Source organism: Cibotium barometz, chromosome 16, assembly GCF_041138505.1.
Source record: "Cibotium barometz isolate CiBa-2024 chromosome 16, ASM4113850v1, whole genome shotgun sequence".
NCBI lineage: Eukaryota > Viridiplantae > Streptophyta > Polypodiopsida > Cyatheales > Cibotiaceae > Cibotium > Cibotium barometz.
In genome coordinates, this window is record NC_141061.1 from 41,936,437 (window position 1) to 41,957,266 (window position 20,830).

The 20,830-nt window shown below is 48.6% G+C and overlaps 1 protein-coding gene across 2 annotated transcripts in view; it reads left to right on the plus strand.

Moving 5' to 3' along the window:
- The window catches only part of LOC147630661 (adenine DNA glycosylase-like), a 120,631-nt gene that overhangs the window by 8,396 nt on the left and 91,405 nt on the right, over nucleotides 1–20,830 (plus strand). For both annotated transcript variants that reach the window (XR_015267685.1, XM_086810597.1), the window contains exons 2-3: nucleotides 6,885–6,944; nucleotides 7,104–7,226. Coding sequence is in view for 1 of the 2 variants with exons in the window: in XM_086810597.1 (XP_086666723.1) it covers nucleotides 6,885–6,944; nucleotides 7,104–7,226 (183 nt within the window). In the remaining variant the exon portion in view is untranslated. The remainder of the gene's footprint in view (nucleotides 1–6,884; nucleotides 6,945–7,103; nucleotides 7,227–20,830) is intronic.

Sequence of the window (20,830 nt, forward strand, 5' to 3'; positions counted from 1 at the left end):
CCCCCCCTCTTCGCCAGTTCGCCCCCCTCCCCTCTTCGCCATTTCGCCCTCCCTCCCCGCTGCCGCCTGTTCGCCTCCCTCCCCGCTGCCGCCATTTCGCCCCCCCCCGCCTCTTCGCTTCTTCACTCCCGCCGCCCTTCAGCAGCGCCCCGCCCCCTTCCTTCTCGCGTTGTCGCCGCCCCCCCCCCCCTCTGGGCCTCTCCTTCCTTTTTTCGCCCCCCCCCCCCCCCCTCCCTCCTCTGTCGTGCTGCTTTTCTTCCCTTAGGGGTTCTTGTTTTTTTTCCTCATCGTCTATCGTCCTTCCGCCTCTTGGTGTGCAGCCCGCTTCTTGCAGGTTTTCCGCTTTCGCCTCGCCTTCGCTTGAGCTTCAGACTCTGATGGAGACTCCTCCCGCCTCGCCTCAGAGGGACTCTTCTGCAGCCCCCTCGCCCGCCCCTGAGGTCATCCCCATCAGGCTTTCTCTTTCGCCGGAAGAGGAAGCGAGCCTCACCGCAGAGGTGGAGCGCCTTCAGGCTCACTCCAACATCTGCCGTATAGTCGGCACTTGCCCCAGCAGAGGGGAGATCAGGGATCTTCTTCAGGCCCGCCTTCTTGCAGATGTGGGCAAGATCCTGGATGTACAGCTCTTGGGCCGGGGACATTATCAGATCGAGTTCGAGACCGCCCAGAGCGTTGCCAAGGTCCTTGCCATGAGTCCTCTGGATATCAGGGGTGCTCGGGCTTTCTTCAGGCCTTGGCAGCATGGATTTGACCCAGCAGCGGCGGAGCAGGGAGAGCGCCTCTTCCATATTACAGTTTGTTTCCCTGGTCTCCGTCGGGAGTATCTTCCGCTCCTTTCTTGAGACGGGAGTATCTTCCGCTCCTTTCTTGAGACGGAGCATTGGTGGGCTCGGTTCTTGAGACGGGCCCCTCAGCAGCTTCAGTGGTGGCCAGAGCAGCTGGGCTACCTTCGGTCAGAGTGTTGGTATCTGACATCTCCTCCCTTCCTAAGGTCATTCAGCTACCTAGGATAGGGGGGGGGGGTGGATAGATCAGAGAGTGGAGTTCTCGGGGCTCCCGAACCAGTGCTTCATTTGCAGGCAGGTCGGTCATTTGGCCAAGGCCTGCCCTCGCAGGAGACCTCGGCCCTCACCACAGCAGCAGGCCACGGATGGCCCGCCCACAGATTCGGCTCGGCAGGCAGCCTCAGGGACACCTGCTCAGGCCACAGAGACCTCGGAGTGGCAGCCTGGACAGGGGCGCCGTCGAGGGAGACAGCCACAGCAGCGCGCCCAGATACCGCTGTAGCAGCAGCCACAGTCTCAGCCTCACTGGGTTCCCGTGAGGAACAGTTTTGCTCCCCTTCAGGAGGAGACCCCTGCAGCATCCGAGGACCAGGAGATGCCAGCTCCCCCTCCTTCACCTCCCCCACACCCACCCCCTCCCACCGCCTCGCGTCCACCATCGCCTCCTCCCGCCCCCGCTCCGGTCTCGGCAGCGGCTCCCTCTCCTCCTCCCTCGCCTCCCCCTCCTCCCCCTCCGCCCGCCTCGCCTTCCCGGGAGGTCCTGGCAGTTCCCTGGCGCTCACCTGCAGTCCGGAGGGCGCTGAGCACTGACCTTGCTCGAGCGTCACAGAGGAGACCTATGCCGATTAGGGCCTCACGGATTTCATCTATCCGCAGTCGGCTGAGTCGCCTCGGCATTCGTCAGCGCTCGGAGGCGTTTGATTATACCTTTACACGGCTTTTTGGAGCGGATGGCCCCCATGAGCCAGCACCCATCCGGGTGCATGTAGTGATACCTCCGGCCCGCGGGGAGGAGGCACTAGACTCAGCGGTGGCCTTCTCGTTCCCTCTATGTGGACCTTGTGACCGGGAGTGGACTCTAGAGCTCGCTCTCAGCACGTTGAAGACTCAGGCAGTTGAGTTTTCTCATCACATGAGCGATTTGGAGGTTACAGATGTGATAGGCCGACTTTGGGAGTTGGCTCATTTTTTCTTGGATCCCGGGAGTGTGGATACATCCGGGATTCGGCATTTGGTCGTGCGCATAGTTGCAGATTTGGCACGCGACCCAGGATATGTGAGTATACACGAGGTTACTATGTCAGAGCAGGAGGCAGTCGCCATGGGTCACAGCCACTGGCGCCTGATCCGGGATTCTTGCAGTACACCGGGTGGACAGACTCGCAGCCGTTCGGATGGGGACTACTCTCCATCCAAGCCGCTTGCGAAGGCTCGCCGCACGGCTGAGACAGCATCCACCTCAGTAGGACATCCATGAGGATCATCTCATGGAATGTACAGGGCCTTGGCGGAGCACACTTTATACGCTATAGAGGCTGCTTGAGGCAGGAGCTACAGAGATGCCTGGTTGGTGGCAGCATTGACATTCTGATGATGCAGGAGCACCACTTGGGTGAGAGCAGGATCCGGAGATATGGTTCGGTGATGCCTGGTAGATGGGACACTTTCTGGTCTGCAGGGTTTGGTCCTTTGGGTGGACAGGGAGGAGTATGCATGGTTATTGCAGATGCATGGCGGCAGGCCATTGTGGATCGAGGGATCATTGTGCCTGGTAGAGCACAGTATGTCATTCTGAGGATGCATGATGAGCTATTGGGTGTGCTCAACATCTATGCGCCCAATCATGCTAGTGCCAGAGCAGAGTTTTGGACTCAGGTTACAGATGCATTGCCAGAGGCCGCACATTGGTGTGTTGGGGGAGACTTCAACATGCTTGAGGACCCGGCAGATAGGGTGGGAGGCAGTCATGTTACAGTGCACGGCACGGAGCTTGCAGCTTGGGACCGGTTTTGCATGTCACTGAGGATCACTGATGCATGGCAGCATGGGGCTTTCTCTCGGTCTCAGGACAGTCTTAGTTTCTCTCGGTCGGATCGCCGGCAGGGAGGGACTAATCTATCTCGGATTGATCGCTTTTATGTGGGCGATTGGTTGGGGGAGCGAGGGGGCTCCGTCGGCATTCTTGCTGGCACCTCATTTTCAGATCATGCGCCAGTTATATTGACTTTGGAGGAGGGGACACGGGAGCCCAGCTTGCAGTTGAGGATCCCAGAGCGGGTACTTGCAGACCCCAGTCTCGCTGAGGACATTGAGAGGATCTGGCATGATAGTCAGTGCTCTGACCAGGATGCAGCGGGCCAGTGTGCCCAGGGACTCATTGATCTTAGCTCTTTTCTGCACGCTGCAGCTTTGACACGACTGGGAGAGATTCGAGAGCGGGAGCAACGGCTGAGACGTAGCCTTGCTTCGCTACAGCGCCTTCAGGAGCAGCAGCCAGCATGTGAGTGGGTGGCGTCCCAGCTGAGCCAGGCCCGCCAGGAGGTTAGAGAGGCAGAGGAGCAGAGACATGAGTTTTACTATCGTCGTCAGGCCTCTCAGTGGACGCAGCTTGGTGATAGAGTGACTGGGGAGTTTTTCGAGATCACTGGACCCCGTCATGCGCGAGCAGGGGTTCGCCAGCTTGGTAGACCGGATGGATCGATAGCTACTGAGCTCGGGGAGATCAGAGACATTGCCACTGCTTTTTATAGTGACTTGCTTTCAGCGGAGCCAGCCACTGAGGATCGAGATGTATGCAGACAGACTGTGTGGGCCCATGTGCAGAGGAGGGTCACAGACCATATGCGCACAGTTTTAGGTGCGCCTCTGTCAGAGACTGAGCTTGCCGAGGCCTTGAGGGTCCTGCCGCGACATAGTTGCCCAGGGGAGGACGGACTGACGCCGGCCTTTTTTATGCGCTATTGGGACCTTTTGGGGCCAGGCCTCCGCAGGGGCTTTCAGCATGTTTTGGACACTGGGGTGATGCCGCAGAGCTTTTCAGAGGGCTTGATCTATCTTATCCCCAAGGGGGAGGGAGTATCAGATGATATTCGGCATTGGAGGCCTATTACGATCCTCAATACTGTCTACAAGGTCTTGGCAAAGGCCTTGAGTTTGAGGATCCAGCCCTTCCTGGGGGAGTTGATTCATGCTACTCAGACAGGATTTGTCAAGGAGCACAGTATCCTTGACAACATCTTTACTTTCTGGGAGGCGACGGCCCGAGCTAGGTTTCTTGGCGAGGACTTGGTCGTGATGCTTCTCGATTTTGAGAAGGCATACGATAGAGTTGATTGGGGATTCTTAGAGGGCACTATGCTACGCCTGGGCTTTGAGCCAGGATGGATCAGAGGGGTGGCAGCTTTGTATTCCACAGCTCGCAGCCAGGTGCTGATTGCAGGAGGTCGGGGGCCGAGTTTTGAGCTGACCAGATCAGTCCGTCAGGGGTGTCCTCTCGCCCCTTTCCTTTTTCTCTTCTTTGCGGAGGCCATGAGTATGTATTTGTCGGCAGAGGAGGTTGGTTTGAGAGGACTGCAGCTCCCAGTCCGGGGGGAGGATTTGCTTGATGCTGAGTTTGCAGACGACACGGGCTTATTTTTGCATGGCCAAGAGGCCAATCTTATTCGGGCAGAGCAGTCGCTCCAGGTTTTTAGTGCAGCTTCGGGAGCATTGATCAATTGGCGCAAGACAGTGGCCTTTTGGATCAGTAGTGCTCCCACTCCGGCATGGAGTCCGGACCCCGGTTTTAGATGGATTCCTCCCGGCACAGCAGTGCGGTATTTGGGATGCCAGATTGGCCTCGATTTGTCACCTGAGCAGCAGATTGCCCCGCTTCTTCTGAGCATTCGGAAGAAGCTATTGCATCACCCTGGAGCAGCAGATAGCCACCCTTCTTCTAAGCATCCGGAGGAAGCTCCTTTACTGGAGCTCCGCTTGCCTTTCTCTTGTTGGCCGGGTATTGTGGCCAACCAAGTTTTGTTGGCTACCCTTGGTACATTGCTTCGTGGTGCTGGGCCTTTTCCCGCTCATGCATTGGGTAGGTTTAGATGCTCATCCGTAATTTCTTGTGCTCCGACGGGGATGGGTGCATTGTTAGTTCCAATGTGACATGGTGTGTGATTGTCCAACCTCGTCACAAAGTGGGGCTCTGAGGCACTTCAGCTCGCTACCTTGGATGCTAGGTGGGAATCGACATCACCCTTGAGCAGCAGATAGCCCTCCTCCTCCTAAGCATCGGGAGGAAGCTCCTTTATTGGAGCTCCACTCGCCTATCTTGCCGGCCAGGTTATTTTGGCCAACCAGGTTCTGGTGGCTACCTGTGGTACATTGCTTTGCGTTGGCGCTTTTCCCGCTCCTACATTGGCCAAGTTCAGAGGGTCATCCATGTAATTTCTTGTGCTCTGGCAGCGATGGGTGTGACGTGAGTTCCAGTGTGGCTTGGCATGTGATTGTCCAACCTCGCCACAAAGGGGGGTTAGGCATCATTGATCTTGCTTCACAGAGCATTTGATGGTAAAAAAAGGGGGGGGGGTGAGGGTATGGCAATGACACATTGAGGGTGTGGTGATAAAAGGGGCAGTATGGCAATGATGCGTAAGGGGGTGTGTTAGTTTAGAGTAGGGCAATAAGAGGGTGATAAGTGCAGTGAAAGGGGTGAGGTTATGGCGAATACACTGAGGTTTGGCAAGGATATGTCCATAAAGAGTAGGCAAGGAGGGGGGTGTGGGCTTGGTGAGTAGTGCAGAAGGGAGCGTGGCAGTCAAAGAAGCAAGGTGAGTAGTGCAGAAGTGGTGAAGGGGAGTAGGGCAGAAGAGGTGTGGGTAGGGCAGTAAAATGCTGATGGGTTGATTTTGCAGAAGGGAGCGTTGTTGCATGTGCGGAAGCTTTGTTGCTTAATCCACAGCCCTAAGCCTGATTAAGAACAAGATGCTGAATAAACATAATTCAGACAGAGGAGAGAAGAGAGAGAAAGAGACAATTGGTGTCAGGGTTTTATTGTATTATGGTACAAAAAGGTGACTGAATGTCTGTACATCTTCAAGGCCCTTGGTCTACCCCAATAGGGTGACCTTTGGCCTTCTACATGCTTCTTCTAACTTCTAACTTCTTCAAAAGATGAATGATGCTTGATTGATGAATGCAAATGATGACTTTATGCTTATATATATGCTAGAGGTGCTGGTCGGTCCTGTTCCCTGCTATCGGCCTGTTTGCGGGACAAAGTATATTAAATGCTGCACTTACTTTTTCCTTGCTTGCCCCAACTGTTGGCCTTCTCACTGACACCTGGCCAACTGCTTGCTTGAGTCCCAAATGGCTGCTGACTACTGTTGAGAGCCTTCTTATGGCTGCCGACTGGGTTCCCATGCCCTCCATGATGATGATGCTGATCATGATGGTGCTGATGCTGCTGCTGATGATGATGCTATCCTAGATGCTTTCCTAAACAGGGATAAAGTCTGTTTATGCTGAGGTTTATGCCATGGCACGGGTGTGCACGTGACAGGTCAAAGAAGCAAGGTGAGCAGCGCAGAAGGGAGTCTGATACTGTCCACTTTCTCTCCTCTATTATCCAAGGCAGGTCCAGGTCAGCAGAGGTCAAACAGAATGCTCTTATGAGTTTCTAAAGTAACCACCTGTCCCTCGAGTGTGGGTGTGCACACGCTCTGTACTGAGATCATTTGGCATTATTACCACATTCCTGATGGCTGTTTTTTGAAGAGGAGTCCGTATACCTCGGTTGATTCTTGACTTTTGTATGCTATGCTATACTTAATAGAGGACACCTTCTTTGAAAAAACGAAGACTTAAAAAGGAATTGCTGATCCCACTTGCTGGTTCTTGACTTTCGTATGTTATGCTATACTAAATAGAAGACACCTTTTTTGAAAAAACAAAGACTTAAAAGGAATTGCTGATCCCAATTGTTGGAGGGGGGGAGGGGGGGGGGAGGGGTGGGTGCGCGTGCATGTGATGAAATTTTGTGATTCTTTTCTTCTTTGTTTTGTGGCGTTATGTTTGTCCTCGACTTGGGATGAGCTGACTTTTTGTTTGCATCAGGAAGTCAACACATTGTGGGCTGGACTGGGATATTACAGACGTGCACGCTTTCTCCTTGAGGTGTGCCAACTTCAAAGTATATTATTATTGAAGTCATTTACCGAATAAACCATGGTCTGGAAACTGACTAAAACCTTCCAAATTTTTGGATCTCATAGCTACTAACTCCTCTTGGAAGTTTGTTGAAACCTGTGGCTAACACTCTTCTTTCTCGAATAGGGTGCAAAACAAATAGTTCAGTCACGGGGAGGGTCACTTCCATCTTCTGCTGAGGAATTGCAAAAGATACCAGGGATTGGTAAATACACAGCGGGGGCTATTGCATCAATTGCTTTTAGTCAGGTCTTTGCTTTTTTTTTTTTTTCCTAACTTACTGCTTTCAACTTTTTTAACTAAGATTTCAACTCTAGTCCTAATGTGTATCATATGTTTGAATATTTGACATAGTGTCCATGAAATCTCGTCATGGATGAAAAAGAAAAAGCAACAGTAAACTAAAACTGAAAACTGAAAGCTAAAATCTTAGACTCTAAGATTATACAAGATGAAAAATCTAGATCCTACTACACTAGGTATAGGGTACAATAAGTAATGGGATATAGGAGAGCTGAATAAAAACAGTCAATCAATCCTGTATGCCAGGCAAAGGCCCATCCAAGATGTCCATCATGGGTGATGCAAGAAGGCTAGAGGTGTCGATAGTCTGCTCTGAGGATGAGGCCGCTTGATGGCGGGCAAGGATCTCTTGAATTTGGGGCTGATGAGCTGGGGGTGGCTGACGGGATGACACTGTGGTATAGGCTCCTGTATCCACTGTGGTGGGCTCTGGTGCCTCCCTATCCACTCCTCTAGGCTAGAAAAAACCGGTGATGGTAAGTTGAGAGGAGTGTTAGGGCGAGGATCTCTGAGTAGAGACTATCTGTGTTGGCTGAGCTCCAATAGGAAGAGTCCAAGGCACCTCTGATTTGGGTACTCCATGATCTGGGATATGGGTCCAAAGCCCTCTATGAATAGACAGTGAAATCTCTCTCTGATCTCATAGTAGACTAGGCACTGGCAAACATAGTCAATGCCCATGTGACAGAGTTTACATGTCCTGTCCTCGGGTATCAGCTCAGCTCTGCCAGTCTCTATCCTCAGTCTATGGGATGATACCCTAAGCTGGCCAATGGGTATCCTGTTGGAAATTATTTCATCCCCAGATGGACTTTCCCATGCACATTCATGCTTGTATCTGGCTCCATATGAAGCCCTGCATATGCATCTAGGCACTACATATTTTTTTTCCTATTTTTAGACATTATTTCAGATTTTTTTTGCATTGTCGGCCAGTCCTCTGATTTGCTACTGGCCGACCAGCTCCTCTCCCACCTATATAAAGGTGGCTATCATTATTAGTCTCTCTTTTCAGCTTTTGTAGTGATAGGCAGCATCTACGGGACCTCCCTCATGCTGCTCCACGTGATGTACTACCTTTTCTGGTGATATTCAGCAGTGATCTTCTTTTCTCCTTTATGCTTGCTGCCCATATACAGTGTTGTACAGTTCTAACTTCTTATAGCATTTCTTTGTGGGTATCACAGCATAGTACCCATACTTTCATGGTATTAGAGCAGGTAACATCTACAGGGACTTGCGTGTTCTATTCCCATGCTGCTGTTGATTGTTCAATGTTTAGAGCATATAGTGGCTGTTCAGTTGCTGTGTTTTCTTCATCAGTAACCTGCGTTTTCCTGTGGAGTTGCATTTTCACTCGAGACTGCCTCAAGTGCTGCAATTTCTTTCTACAGAGCTGCTTTATCAGATTCCCACCCTCCCTTTCCTTTCTTTCTTCTTTCTCTTGCTGTGCACAACTTGAGAGGAGGTACTTTGCTTTTTTTAAAAAAAATACAGCCCACTTGAGTAAGAGAAGGATTCTTTGTCAGAAGATAGGGCTACTAGAGTATTCTTTGCTCCCGTTACTTCTCCATACTCTTATGCACTGCAGAAGTGGTGCTTAGCATGTTGTTAGCAGACCACCTGAGACAGAGGAGGATTATTTGTCGGTAGACATGGCTTCAGGAGACCACTTCTCTACAGCCATTCCTTCTCCTATCTCTTCTCTTGCTCCATCACAGCTTGGATCCCTTGTTCCCGCCGCTCCATAGGTGGTTCCTATTCCCAATCTTTCCTCTTTACGTTTCTCTCCTCCAGGTCTTGTGTAACACGTGGAAGCTCTGGGGGTCTTCTTTCAGCCCTAAACACCACTGAGAACATGCTGATGCAAAAACGCAGACAGAAGGGAGAGTAGAGAGAGAGAGAGATAGCTAGAAATTCAGTATATTCATATGGTACAAAAAGGTACCCTTCTACAGCCCTAGGTTGCCTTCATACAAAATGTGAACATCACCAAAATCTGTCCCTAACTTGGACCCTAAGAACCCACCCCTTATGGGAGTGAATGACTCTACCTATGAGCATATGCGTCCCTTTTATAGGCCTTGGAACACGTGGAGAACTAAATGACTGCTCGTCGGCCAGCAGTCTTGGTATTTATTCCATAAAACGCAACGCTTCTGATCTGGTCCAGCCCGCCTCTGATCTGGTCTAGCTGACCACTTTTGCAAGCAACCGACAGCACAACCAAATCCTTCTATGCCCTGCTGCAAGTCCACCCATGACCAAACTACAGCTTGTGCCCCAAATCCTAGCTCTAATGATCTTTTTCTTGGCTGCCCCTTCTGGATTAGTTTTGAGAATGTCCATGGCATTTCATGCACATGACATCCCTCTCTGCTAAACTTGATGACGGGATTCCAACCTGTTCTTGGATGACTGTCATCATCGCACTCTATTCCCGGAGTCCCTCTGTCATCCATCCAACTCTGGCAACCCTTTTCACTGAAAACCCAGCCCGGTCTCCGAAACCACTCTGACTCTGAATAAGATCTATGCATCTGTTCCACCCAGCCCCCAATCCATTCTTGCCCCGACTTTGAACACTGTCTTGGTCTTCATTCTTGAGAAATGAGTCTGGCACTCTCACATCACCCCTTGGAGGGTAATCCTCCCTTGGGACCGTTGCCCGAGAACGTATCTGGCTCACAGGATTGCCATCCTCTAGCTTTGTGGAACACCACCAACAAACTTCTTGGGAGCTCTTCCCGTTCTTGTGTTCCTTGCCTTGGGCTTCGTATCCGTGTACTTTCCTGTACCTTGGACTTGTACACCATCATATGGGACTGAATCAGTGTTTAGCTTTGCTGAGCCTGATGCTCTAATACCAATGTAACATGCGGAAGCTCTGGGGGTCTTCTTTTAGTCCTAAACACAATTGAGAACATGCTGATGCAAAAACGCAGACAGAAGGGAGAGGAGAGAGAGAGCTGGAAATTTAGTATATTTATATGGTACAAAAAGGTATCCTTCTACAGCCCTAGGCTGCCTTCATACAAAAGGTGAACATCACCAAAATATGTCCCTAACTTGGACCCTAAGGACCCACCTCTTATGGGAGTGAATGACTCTACCTATGAGCATATGTGCCCCTTTTATAGGCCTTGGGACATGTGGAGAACTAGCCGATTATTGGTCGGTCGGTAGTCTTGGTATTTATTCCATAAAACGCAGCGCTTTTGATCTGGTCCAGCCCGCCTCTGATTTGTTTGATCTGGTCCCAGTCGACCACTTTTGCAAGCAACCGACAGCACAACCAAATCCTTCTATGCCCTGCTGCAAGTCCACCCTTGACGAAACTGCACCTTGTGCCCCAAATCCTAGCTCTAATGATCTTTTTATTGGCTGCCCCTTTTGGATTAGTTCTGAGAACGTCCATGGCATTTCATGCACATGACATCCCCCTCTGCGAAACTTGATGACGGGGTTCCAACCTGTTCTTGGATAACTGTCATCATCCCACTCTATTCCCGGAGTCCCTCTGTCATCCATCCAACTATGGCAACTAGATTAGTTCTGAGAATGTCCATGGCATTTCATGCACATGACATCTTGCTTCCACCCCTACCCGTATACCATCCTACAATCCTCCCCAAGTCAGTGACTCCATGAAGCTTACAGCAACCAACTATCAAACTTGGTCTTTCTACACTCAATTGTTGCTGGAAGGAGCCGGTATGTGGATGGCTATCTCCACACCTCACTTGGTGGACCCTGCTTTGTGAAGCATATTGGATGCAAGGGCTCGTCTTATCATCATCCATTGCATGACTCCATCCATACAGGCACAGTTTGTCTCCTCTCGGAGTAATGCTCATCAAATGTGACAGAGATCTAGAGGAGGTATGGGAGAGTTTCGACAGTGAAGATTGCCAAATTAGAGTCAGATCTAGAGAAGCTTACCATCACTGAGTCAGATAACTTGATTGAGAAGATTGGAGAGTTCTCCCATATCAAGCTGCAACTTGAGGAGTACGGGAGCACCATCAACAATCCCATCCATAAACTTCTTGGTAAGTTACTTGCTTTCTTTGACTCTTTCAAGGATAATATTTATTTCCGTGATCCTCTCTCCCTTTTTGAGGAAGTCGCGAGTTATCTCCACGACAAGTGCATGCTTCGTGGAAAAGGCAAGTCGGAGTCTGCTTTTGTTGCCTCTGACAAGGGCAAGGGCAAAGGCAAAGGCAAAAAAGGAAACTACAACAAGCAGAAAGTCACCACAAAATCATCTTCCGATGACGACGATTTTGACAATTCTAACAGCATCAAGGGTTCCAAGATGAAGGATTCTTGTGAGTTTTGTGGCCGACTTGGTCATTCAGAGGTCAAATGTTTTGCCCGACAGGCTGCTTCCCGCAAAGCTAAAGCCAAAGCTAAAGCAAAGCAGGAGTCCTCCTTCGATGGCTCAGACAGTTCACCCACGATAGATGGCTCAGATACTTCACCAACGACAGAGGAGAGTACGAAGTCTCATGCTAAGATGGCTCAGATACTTCACCAACGACAGAGGAGAGTACGAAGTCTCATGCTAAGATGGCTTTTCTTGATGTCTATGATCCCCCTATTCTTTCATCTTCACAGGAGCAAGATGAGTCCATCCTGGTGGTGTCACAAGAGACTTCTGATTCAGAAGTCAGTGCCCTATCCGCAAAAGAGGACCTTATTAGTTCCTCTAATCCCTTTGGATGAGTATCTTCCTTCCCTTGTGCTGTTTCATGCTGATGCTATTATTGTAGATTTTCTCTCCTCTTTCATGCTGATGCTATTATTGCAGATTTTCCCTCCTCTTTCACAGGAGGATAATGGTTCTTCTACAAAGCAGGTGGATGATTTTGTTGAGATGTCCTCACATATTCTGGAGCTTCCTACTTTGGCAGCTTCTCTCCTGGCAGTTGCTTCTCCTTATGTTTCAGAGGAGGCATCTTTCACTATCTTGGAGCCTGTTCCTACTTCGAACTTGGCAAATTCAGCTATCACTGATGATCAATTTGTTTCAGTGGTTCTTTCATTTCCTTCTTCTTCAGAGGAGGATTCTACTTTGGTCTTGATATTTGTTGCAGATCCAGAGGAGGTACCACATTTTTCGAAGCCATCTCTAGTTCCATATCCTAAGGGCTGCTCTCTTAAGATTGATCCTGGTTATTCGTCTTCAAGATCTTCTCGTGGCTTCTTCCGGAGACCTTCTCGGTATTCAGATGTACCATATATTCGCAAGCTTTGTGCCTTTTATGAGGAGGTTGTTCCTTCCGACTCTTTGGAGGATTTTTTACGGTGTGCCGGAGTTGGTCCACCCATCTTGCGTTGAAGACGAGGCGTTGGAAATTATTTCATCCCCAAATGTACTTTCCCATGCACATTCATGCTTGTATCTGGCTCCATATGAAGCCCTGCATATGCATCTAGGCACTACATAATTTTTCCCTATTTTTAGACATTATTTCAGATTTTTTTTTTGGCATTGTCGGCCAATCCTTTGATTTGCTATTGGCCGACCAGCTCCTCTCCCACCTATATAAAGGTGACTAGGCTTTTCAGCTTCTGCAATGACAGGTAGCATCTACGGGACCTCCCTCATGCTCACTTAAGTGTGGCCAGGCTTGTTATTATTTTGGGCATGTATATGTGGACAGAAAGAGGCGCCTATGGCAAACTTGACCAACAAGTTTGGGAAAAGCATAAAAACTGCTATTTTAGGCATATTTTGCCACTTTTGGCAAAAAGGGGAAAAAGCACATGTATTTTGGGCTGGTGGATTCCTTTAAAAGCACAAGTAAGCGCATAATAAAAAAGGTGGCGGGCAACAATTGAGAAGTGTTCTCTCCCTCTTTTCTCTGCAGTTGGGTAGTCTTTTCTGTTGGGTATAAAGTCCCAGTTTCGCCTCCGGACCTTGATCATCGCGTAGCTCTTTTCGAGAGCTTCGCGGCCATATATTTACTTGTACATTTGGCCCCCATTTGGGCCTTGTAACGGCATTCTTTGTATTTGGTCCGCCGGGCGCTCCATAAGTTGGGCGCCCGCCCATATTAGACCTAACCCTAACTTTACCCATGTATCTCTATAAATGCGAGGTCTCCCTTGAGCCTCAAGAAGACATCAAGATATTCTTGAGCATTATGTGAGTTCTCTCTCTCTCTCTCTCACTCTTCTCTATCTCCTCTGCACTTCCTTGGCTGCAAGCTCTTGTGTTTGAGTCATTCTCCTCCAACAACTGGTATCAGAGCTATGGAGGGAAGCTGTATGCAGAAGCTATGGAGTTAGAGGTGTCTTCCACCACTTGACTACGGGATTGTCTGCGTTTTTCGCGTCAATCACCTCCCTTCTATCATCAATCTGGTGCGTTTTTTTTTCTTTCAGAGTGCTCCTCTGTTTTTTTTTAAACGCAGGAGCCTGTTTTGCGTTTTTCTTGCTCTTCCCCTCTCCTGCGTTTTCTGCTCCACTCTACGCTGCCCTTCTGCTGCGTTTTCCTCTCCCTTGCTGCCCCCTTTGCTGCGTTTCTGCTGCTGTGCTGCTGAAATCAGCAGCGTTTGTTGTTTTTCCTCTCCCTGCTGTACGGCTGCCTCCTGTACGGCTGCCATCAGCAGCAGCCAACGCTGCTGCCAGCAGCCCCACGGCCACCCGCAAGCAGCCCCACGGCCACTAGCAGCAGCCGACGCTGCCTCCAGCAGCCAGGAACTTCGAGCAGCCCCAAAGACAGCAGCATACTGCCCCGGATTCACTTCAGCATCAATATAGAGCTGCCCCGGTCCTCTTTTGCAGTATTTCCGGCTGCCCCTCGGGTTTACATCGACATCCGGTGATTCTCTTCCGCCGTCTTCTTCACTTGAAGTTGTTTCATCAATCTACGAGCATCCTACTGTCAACCCGTATCTGGTACATAACATCTTGCTATTGCTTACTTTCTGAAGTGTCAGTTTGATAAGTCATGGCGTCTACAAGTGATCTTAAGGGTCTACTAGAGATTAAGAAGTTTGCAGGCACTGGGTTTGATCTTTGGAAGGTGAGGATTCAGAATATCCTCTATCTGCGGGAATGTGATACTGCACTTGAGCAGTTCAAACCCGCTGCTATGACAGATGATGAATGGGGAGTCCTGAACAGAAAGGCCGTTGCCTATCTCCAGATGGCTGTTGCTGATGAGGTTCTTGTTGACCTCAAAGGGCTGACAACAGCCTATGCCGTCTGGGAGAAGCTGAGAAGCACCTATGAGATCACCACGCCAGTGAACCAGGTACATCTCATCAGGAAACTCATGAATATGCAACTTGATGATTCTAAGAATGCAGTAGAGCATATTGCTGCTTTCACAGGGGTGCTTAATCAGATGTAGGATTCTGGATTGCCTGCTTTTGATGATAAGTTGAAAGCTATCTTTTTGCTCACTACTTTGCCTGACTCTTGGGAGACACTTGTGGTGTCACTTGGGACAAATCCCAACCTAACTTTTGATGGAGTCAGGGGTGCTATTCTCAATGAAGATATCCGGAGGAAGACCTCAGAGACTAGCGGTTCTGCAAATGTCTCACGAGGGAGGACGACCAAGCGGGGAAATACCACTACCAATTCAAAGGGTAGAAGCAAGAGCAAGGGCCAGCAGTCTGATGTTACATGCTATCAGTGTGGTCGTAAAGGCCACAAGAAGCCAGATTGCAAGTTTTACAAGATGGAGCAAGACCGGAAGAAGAAATCCAGTCATTCAAATGACAAAAAGAAGGAAAAAGAGAGTAATTCCAGCAAAGCAGAAGAGTTCGAAAAGGACAAGAGCAAGGCCAATGTGGCCTCTGGTGTTGTCATAGAGGAACTGTCTGACTCAGATGATGTGCTATGTGTTTTTTCTGCTAATGCTCTTGATGTTCATAACTTGCATGTCACAGAACCAGATGTTATTCATGCCTTGATGTATGAATCTGATGTGCTTTCACAGACTTGGATTATTGACACGGGTGCCTCTTTTCATGTAACTCCTATCAAGGAGTGTTTTGCAACTTTCACTGCAGGCTCCCGAGGAAAGGTGTTCTTGGGGAATGATCATGCTTGCAATATTGAAGGCATGGGCACCGTGAATTTGACTTTGCAAGATGGTAGTGAGTTTGTGCTGCCAAATGTGAGGTATGTGCCTGGTTTGAAAACCAGTCTCCTGTTTGTGGGCCAGCTTGATGCCTTGGGATACACGGCCATATTTGGAAATGGCACATGGAAATTGACCGAAGGCACAAGGCTGATTACAAAAGGATGCAAGAAAGGAACATTATATAGCCTTCATGGTCAGGCTTTGTCTGGTAAGTTTATTGCTTTTGCAGAGGTACGCTCCCACATGGAGCTTTGGCATAAGAGACTTGGCCACATGAGCCAAAAGGGTCTCTCCATTTTGTCCTCCTTGAACAAGTTTGATGCAAAAGGAAGCAAGCTTGATTTTTGTAATGATTGCTTGTATGGGAAACAGAATAGGAGTTCTTACTCCTCTCGTGCCTCTCGCAAGGCTGAAAAGTTGGACTTGGTCCACTCTGACGTATGCAGCATGCCCATTAAATCTAAAGGTGGTTCAAAGTACTTTGTGTCTTTTGTGGATGATCACTCACGAAAAGTATGGATCACTTTGTTGAAATCTAAGGATGATGCTTTTGCTGCATTTCAAAAGTTTTATGCATTTGTTCATACTCAAACTGGAGTGAAGATTAAATGCTTACGCACTGACAATGGGGGTGAGTTTGTTAGTACTAAATTTCAGAAATTTTGTGATGATAATGGCATTAAGAGGGAACTTACACCCCCCTATAGCCCCTCTTCAAATGGTGTGGCTGAAAGGTATAATCGTACACTGTGTGAAAGAGTTCGATGCATGCTGTCCACAGCTAATCTCTCTCAGGATTTTTGGGGAGAAGCCTTGAAAACTGCAGTTCATGTTTGCAATCGATCTCCACACACAGCTTTGAAAGGTGGAATCCCTGAGGAGGTTTGGTCTGGCAAACCGTCCTCATATGACCACTTACGCATCTTTGGTTGTGATGCATATGTGCATATCCGCAAGGAAGACCGGAACAAGCTTGATGCTAAGTCCGAGAAGGGCACCTTCGTTGGCTACGGTGATGAAGGTGAGATGGGCTACCGTGTGTGGTTGCCATCAACCAACAAAGTGGTTCGCAGCCGGGATGTTGTATTTTATGAGGCAAAGCTGCTCCGTAATGTTTGTGCCTCTCATGGTGATCAGAAAAAGGTCAAATTTCAGCAAGGGCAGCCACCCATTGATGCTGAAAATGAGCCCCAGGATGCTTCACAAAGGGCTGAACATAATGAGTCCGTGATATTTGAGCCAGAAGAGGTTGGACAGCCGCTTCATGCTCCTGGAGGTGTAGGGCAGCAACCCCTATATGCTGAAAATCAGGCTGTTCGTAAAAACCCGCAGCCTTTTGATGCTGAAATTATGATTCCTCCCGATATTGACCCCCAACCAGCCAATGATCATTGGGTACAGAGGTCTACTCGTTTTCGGAGGGAACCTCAGCGTTTTGATCCCTCTTTGCAACATGTTTTGCTTACAGATGAGGGTGAGCCTCTTACTTTCAAAGAGGCTAAGTCTTGTGAACTCCGAAACAAGTGGGAGCATGCTATGCAGGAGGAGATTAAGTCTCTACATGCAAATGACACTTGGGACTTGGTTGAGTTGCCCAAAGGAAGGAAGGCTATTCCTAACAAGTGGGTGTACAAAGTCAAGACAGTTGACGGCCAGCCTAAGTATAAAGCCCGCCTTGTTGCTAAGGGCTATGCTCAGAAGGAAGGGATTGATTTTCAGGAGGTCTTCTCTCCTGTGGTCAAAATGACCACCCTTCGTGTTTTGTTTGCTCTCACTGCTCTTTTGGATTTAGAACTGTGTCAGATGGATGTAAAGACAGCTTTCTTACATGGTGATTTAGATGAAGAGCTTTCTTACATGGTCAAGATTTAGATGAAGCAGCCTGAAGGCTTTGTCATTCCTGGCAAAGAACATCTGGTTTGTAAGCTGAAGCGTAGTCTCTATGGGCTGAAACAAGCCCCGAGGCAGTGGTACAAAAAGTTTGATGCTTTCATGCTTAACCAGAAGTTTAATCGTAGCCATGCAAATCATTGTTTGTATACTAAAACTGATGCAGATGGCAGCCCAGTGATACTTGTGCTGTATGTTGATGACATGCTTCTTGCTGGGAAGAATAAGAGCGTTTTGGAAGCTCTTAAGGACCAGCTGAAGTCAGCCTTTGCTATGAAGGACTTGGGTTCAGCTGAACATATTTTGGGTCTTCGGATTAGACGGGACAGAGCACAGAAGTTGCTTTTCCTCTCGCAGGAGAAGTATATCCAGAAAGTCCTTGATAGATTTAACATGGCTGATTCTAAGCCTTTGGGTGCTCCATTGTAGCCCTATGTTAAACTATCCAAGGATGATTGCCAAAAAGATGATGATGCAACCAGTACTATGCGTGGGATCCCTTATGCTTCTGCTTGTGGATCTCTTATGTATGCATTCAGTGGGAGTAGTCAGTCGTTTTATGTCCAACCCGGGCAAAGCACATTGGGATGCTATAAAGTCTATTTTGAGGTACTTGAAGGGGACACAGAAGAGATGCCTTATGTATGGTAAAGGTCCACTTGAGGTGCAGGGTTATTGTGATTCAGACATGGCAGGTGATTCTGATACCCGCAAGTCTACTAGTGGGTACATCTATACTCTTGCAGGTGGTGCTGTTTCTTGGTGCTCTAGACTCCAGAGGATAGTAGCACTTTCTACTACTGAGGCCGAGTACATCTCCGTCACAGAGGCTTCAGAGGAGGCCATTTGGTTAGCACGCCTTGTCACAGAGTTTGGATTGCCAGAGAGGGCTCCGGTCCTTGGTTGTGATAGCCAGAGTGCCATATACCTGGCTAAGAATGCCATGTTTCATGCTCGTACCAAACACATTGATGTACGGTACCACTTCATCAGACAAGTGCTAGATGATGGTTTGGTCAGTTTGGTCAAGATTGGCACTCATGAGAACCCTGCAGATGCTCTTACCAAAAGTTTGCCAAAAGCACAGCTTGATATGTGTCTACAGCGGGTGGGAGTTACATAGCTTCACTTAGAGGAGCTTCACTGGCCCTTTAAGTGGGAGGTTGTTGGGTATAAAGTCTCAGTTTCGCCTCCGGACCTTGATCATCGCGTAGCTCTTTTCGAGAGCTTCGCGGCCATATATTTACTTGTACATTTGGCCCCCATTTGGGCCTTGTAACGGCATTCTTTGTATTTGGTCCGCCGGGCGCCCCATAAGTTGGGCGCCCGCCCATATTAGACCTAACCCTAACTTTACCCATGTATCTCTATAAATGCGAGGTCTCCCTTGAGCCTCAAGAAGACATCAAGATATTCTTGAGCATTATGTGAGTTCTCTCTCTCTCTCACTCTTCTCTATCTCCTCTGCACTTCCTTGGCTGCAAGCTCTTGTGTTTGAGTCATTCTCCTCCAACATTTTCTTCCTATTTCGCTGGCCGTATAGCATACCGTCCTGCCTTTTTTTCTCTCTTGCGCAGGCCTTGTACAGGGTATAGCAGCGTATTCTCTTCCTGCATAGGGCGTACAGAGAAGCAACAGTCGTATAGCACTCCAGCCCATCCCTACGGCGGTTGTCCAGAAATTACACCAGCAGTACAGCAAACCCTTTCTTTGGTGTAGGCCGTACAGGTGCTGAGAACAGCCCGTGTGCAACAGCCATACAGTGGTACAGTTCAGGATCACACGTGTGGATCCCAAGGGCTGGTTTGGGGCCTGCTCTTCGGGGTTTCTCTTTGTCGACTGTTGGTCAACCTTCTTGGAGCTGAGTTGTTTTCTCTAAAGTATTGGTGGAAAGATCTGGTGTTTGTTCACACCCGCACCTTGGTTTGGTTGTAACCCTTTTATTTATTGGAATAAAGCAGTTCCTACGGGGGCCAGCGTTCCGGCTCAGTGCAGTGTTTTGATATTGTTTATGTTATTTCGGTTGTGTTTTCATATCTTTGTTGACATCTGAAGTGACTGTCCATTGCATCCGAGTTCCCGTCCGGTTTTATCTCTTGTGAATCTCAAGAAATGATCTCTGTAGTAGTGTATCTTGGTAGGCAATGGGCCTACCAGTGTGATCCATGTGTTACTTGTGTATAGCCCGAGTAGATCATATTGGATCACCCGGTTCCTATCCTCATGTGTGAGCCTAATGTATGGGGAATCTGGATCATACTGAAATGGAGGGAGCCAGTCCATCTGTAGTCCATGGGCTGCTATCTACTGTGATGACTGTAGTGCAAGTCGGCAGAGTCAAAGTGGATCCATCTCCCTTTGCAGCTTTTACACCAGATCCTAGTACTCGTACTTGTGCCAAAACCTTCTACGTGCTTTTCTATTGGAGTCAATTCAAAGTGAGCTGCCTAGCGGCTTGCTTTTTGATGACATCTTTGTGCTGCTACCACCTATATAGAATAACTTTGTTGGCTCATGCTCAATAGTGAAGTTCTCCTTTTGCTTATCCTCTAGCTCCCTAATGATGATTGAAACAGAAAATGGGCCTAGAGCTGGAGGTGGTAGAGTAACAAATGATGGTGTGGAAAGGGTGAGGCTAGGTGTAGCCACTAGACTCTTGGGACAGGGCTTCTTGTTATGTCCAATTGTGTGGTAATAATAGTGTTGATTCTCTTTTTAGTACTTGGGAAGTCTAGGACTTCGTAGTGATACATCGTAGGAGCTAGAATACTTGCCAAGGAAAAATAGTCTTGGCCAAGCAAGTGTGGATACAAGCTCCTTGTATATAACTCATTTTAGACATTAAGCAATACATCTAATCATTTTCCATTTTGAATCAAGACTTGTAGGTTGTCTAGTGGGTCTAGGAGCTAGGGAAGCAAACCGATATCGGCAACTTTGAAACTTCAGCTAATAGGTCATAGTTTGGAGAGAAACCCTTCACGGGGCGAAGTAGACCTCGAAGCCACACACTGCAATTGGGATTGATGATAGGGTTTTTGTTGCCAAAATGGATGAGCCAAACTCAATCCGGATGTATTCGCTACTGAGGAATGGGATGTATATGATGCACCCTTGCTCATCGATAAGAGTGTCTTGCAAGAGGTCTCATTTTTTTTTTCTGGGAACAAGATCCTTCTATTAGTTAAGAGAAAACAGCCTTAAAAGGCTAGATACAAACTTGCCTCCATGTATGGAGTGAGCATCAAAGAACAAAAAAGGGGGGAAGGATGCACTTCTCCTTCGGCTGCCCACTCTATGAGGAGAAGGCTATCTCATACAAGGGGTGGGGGAGGGAATAACCACACAAGTGGTTTGTAATGCCAAGTGGCCTCACCACCACTATCTGTGACTCGTGAGAAAAGGACATGGTCTCTAGAGCCTCAAGAAGGCTAACCAACACTTCCGCATACGGTCAGAACCATCTTGAAGCTTCTCCCACTAGGCATGGAGGGTATGAATGATGTTGAGCTAGATGCTCCTGATGGACTTCGCAAGCGGGGTGTTTGTGCCT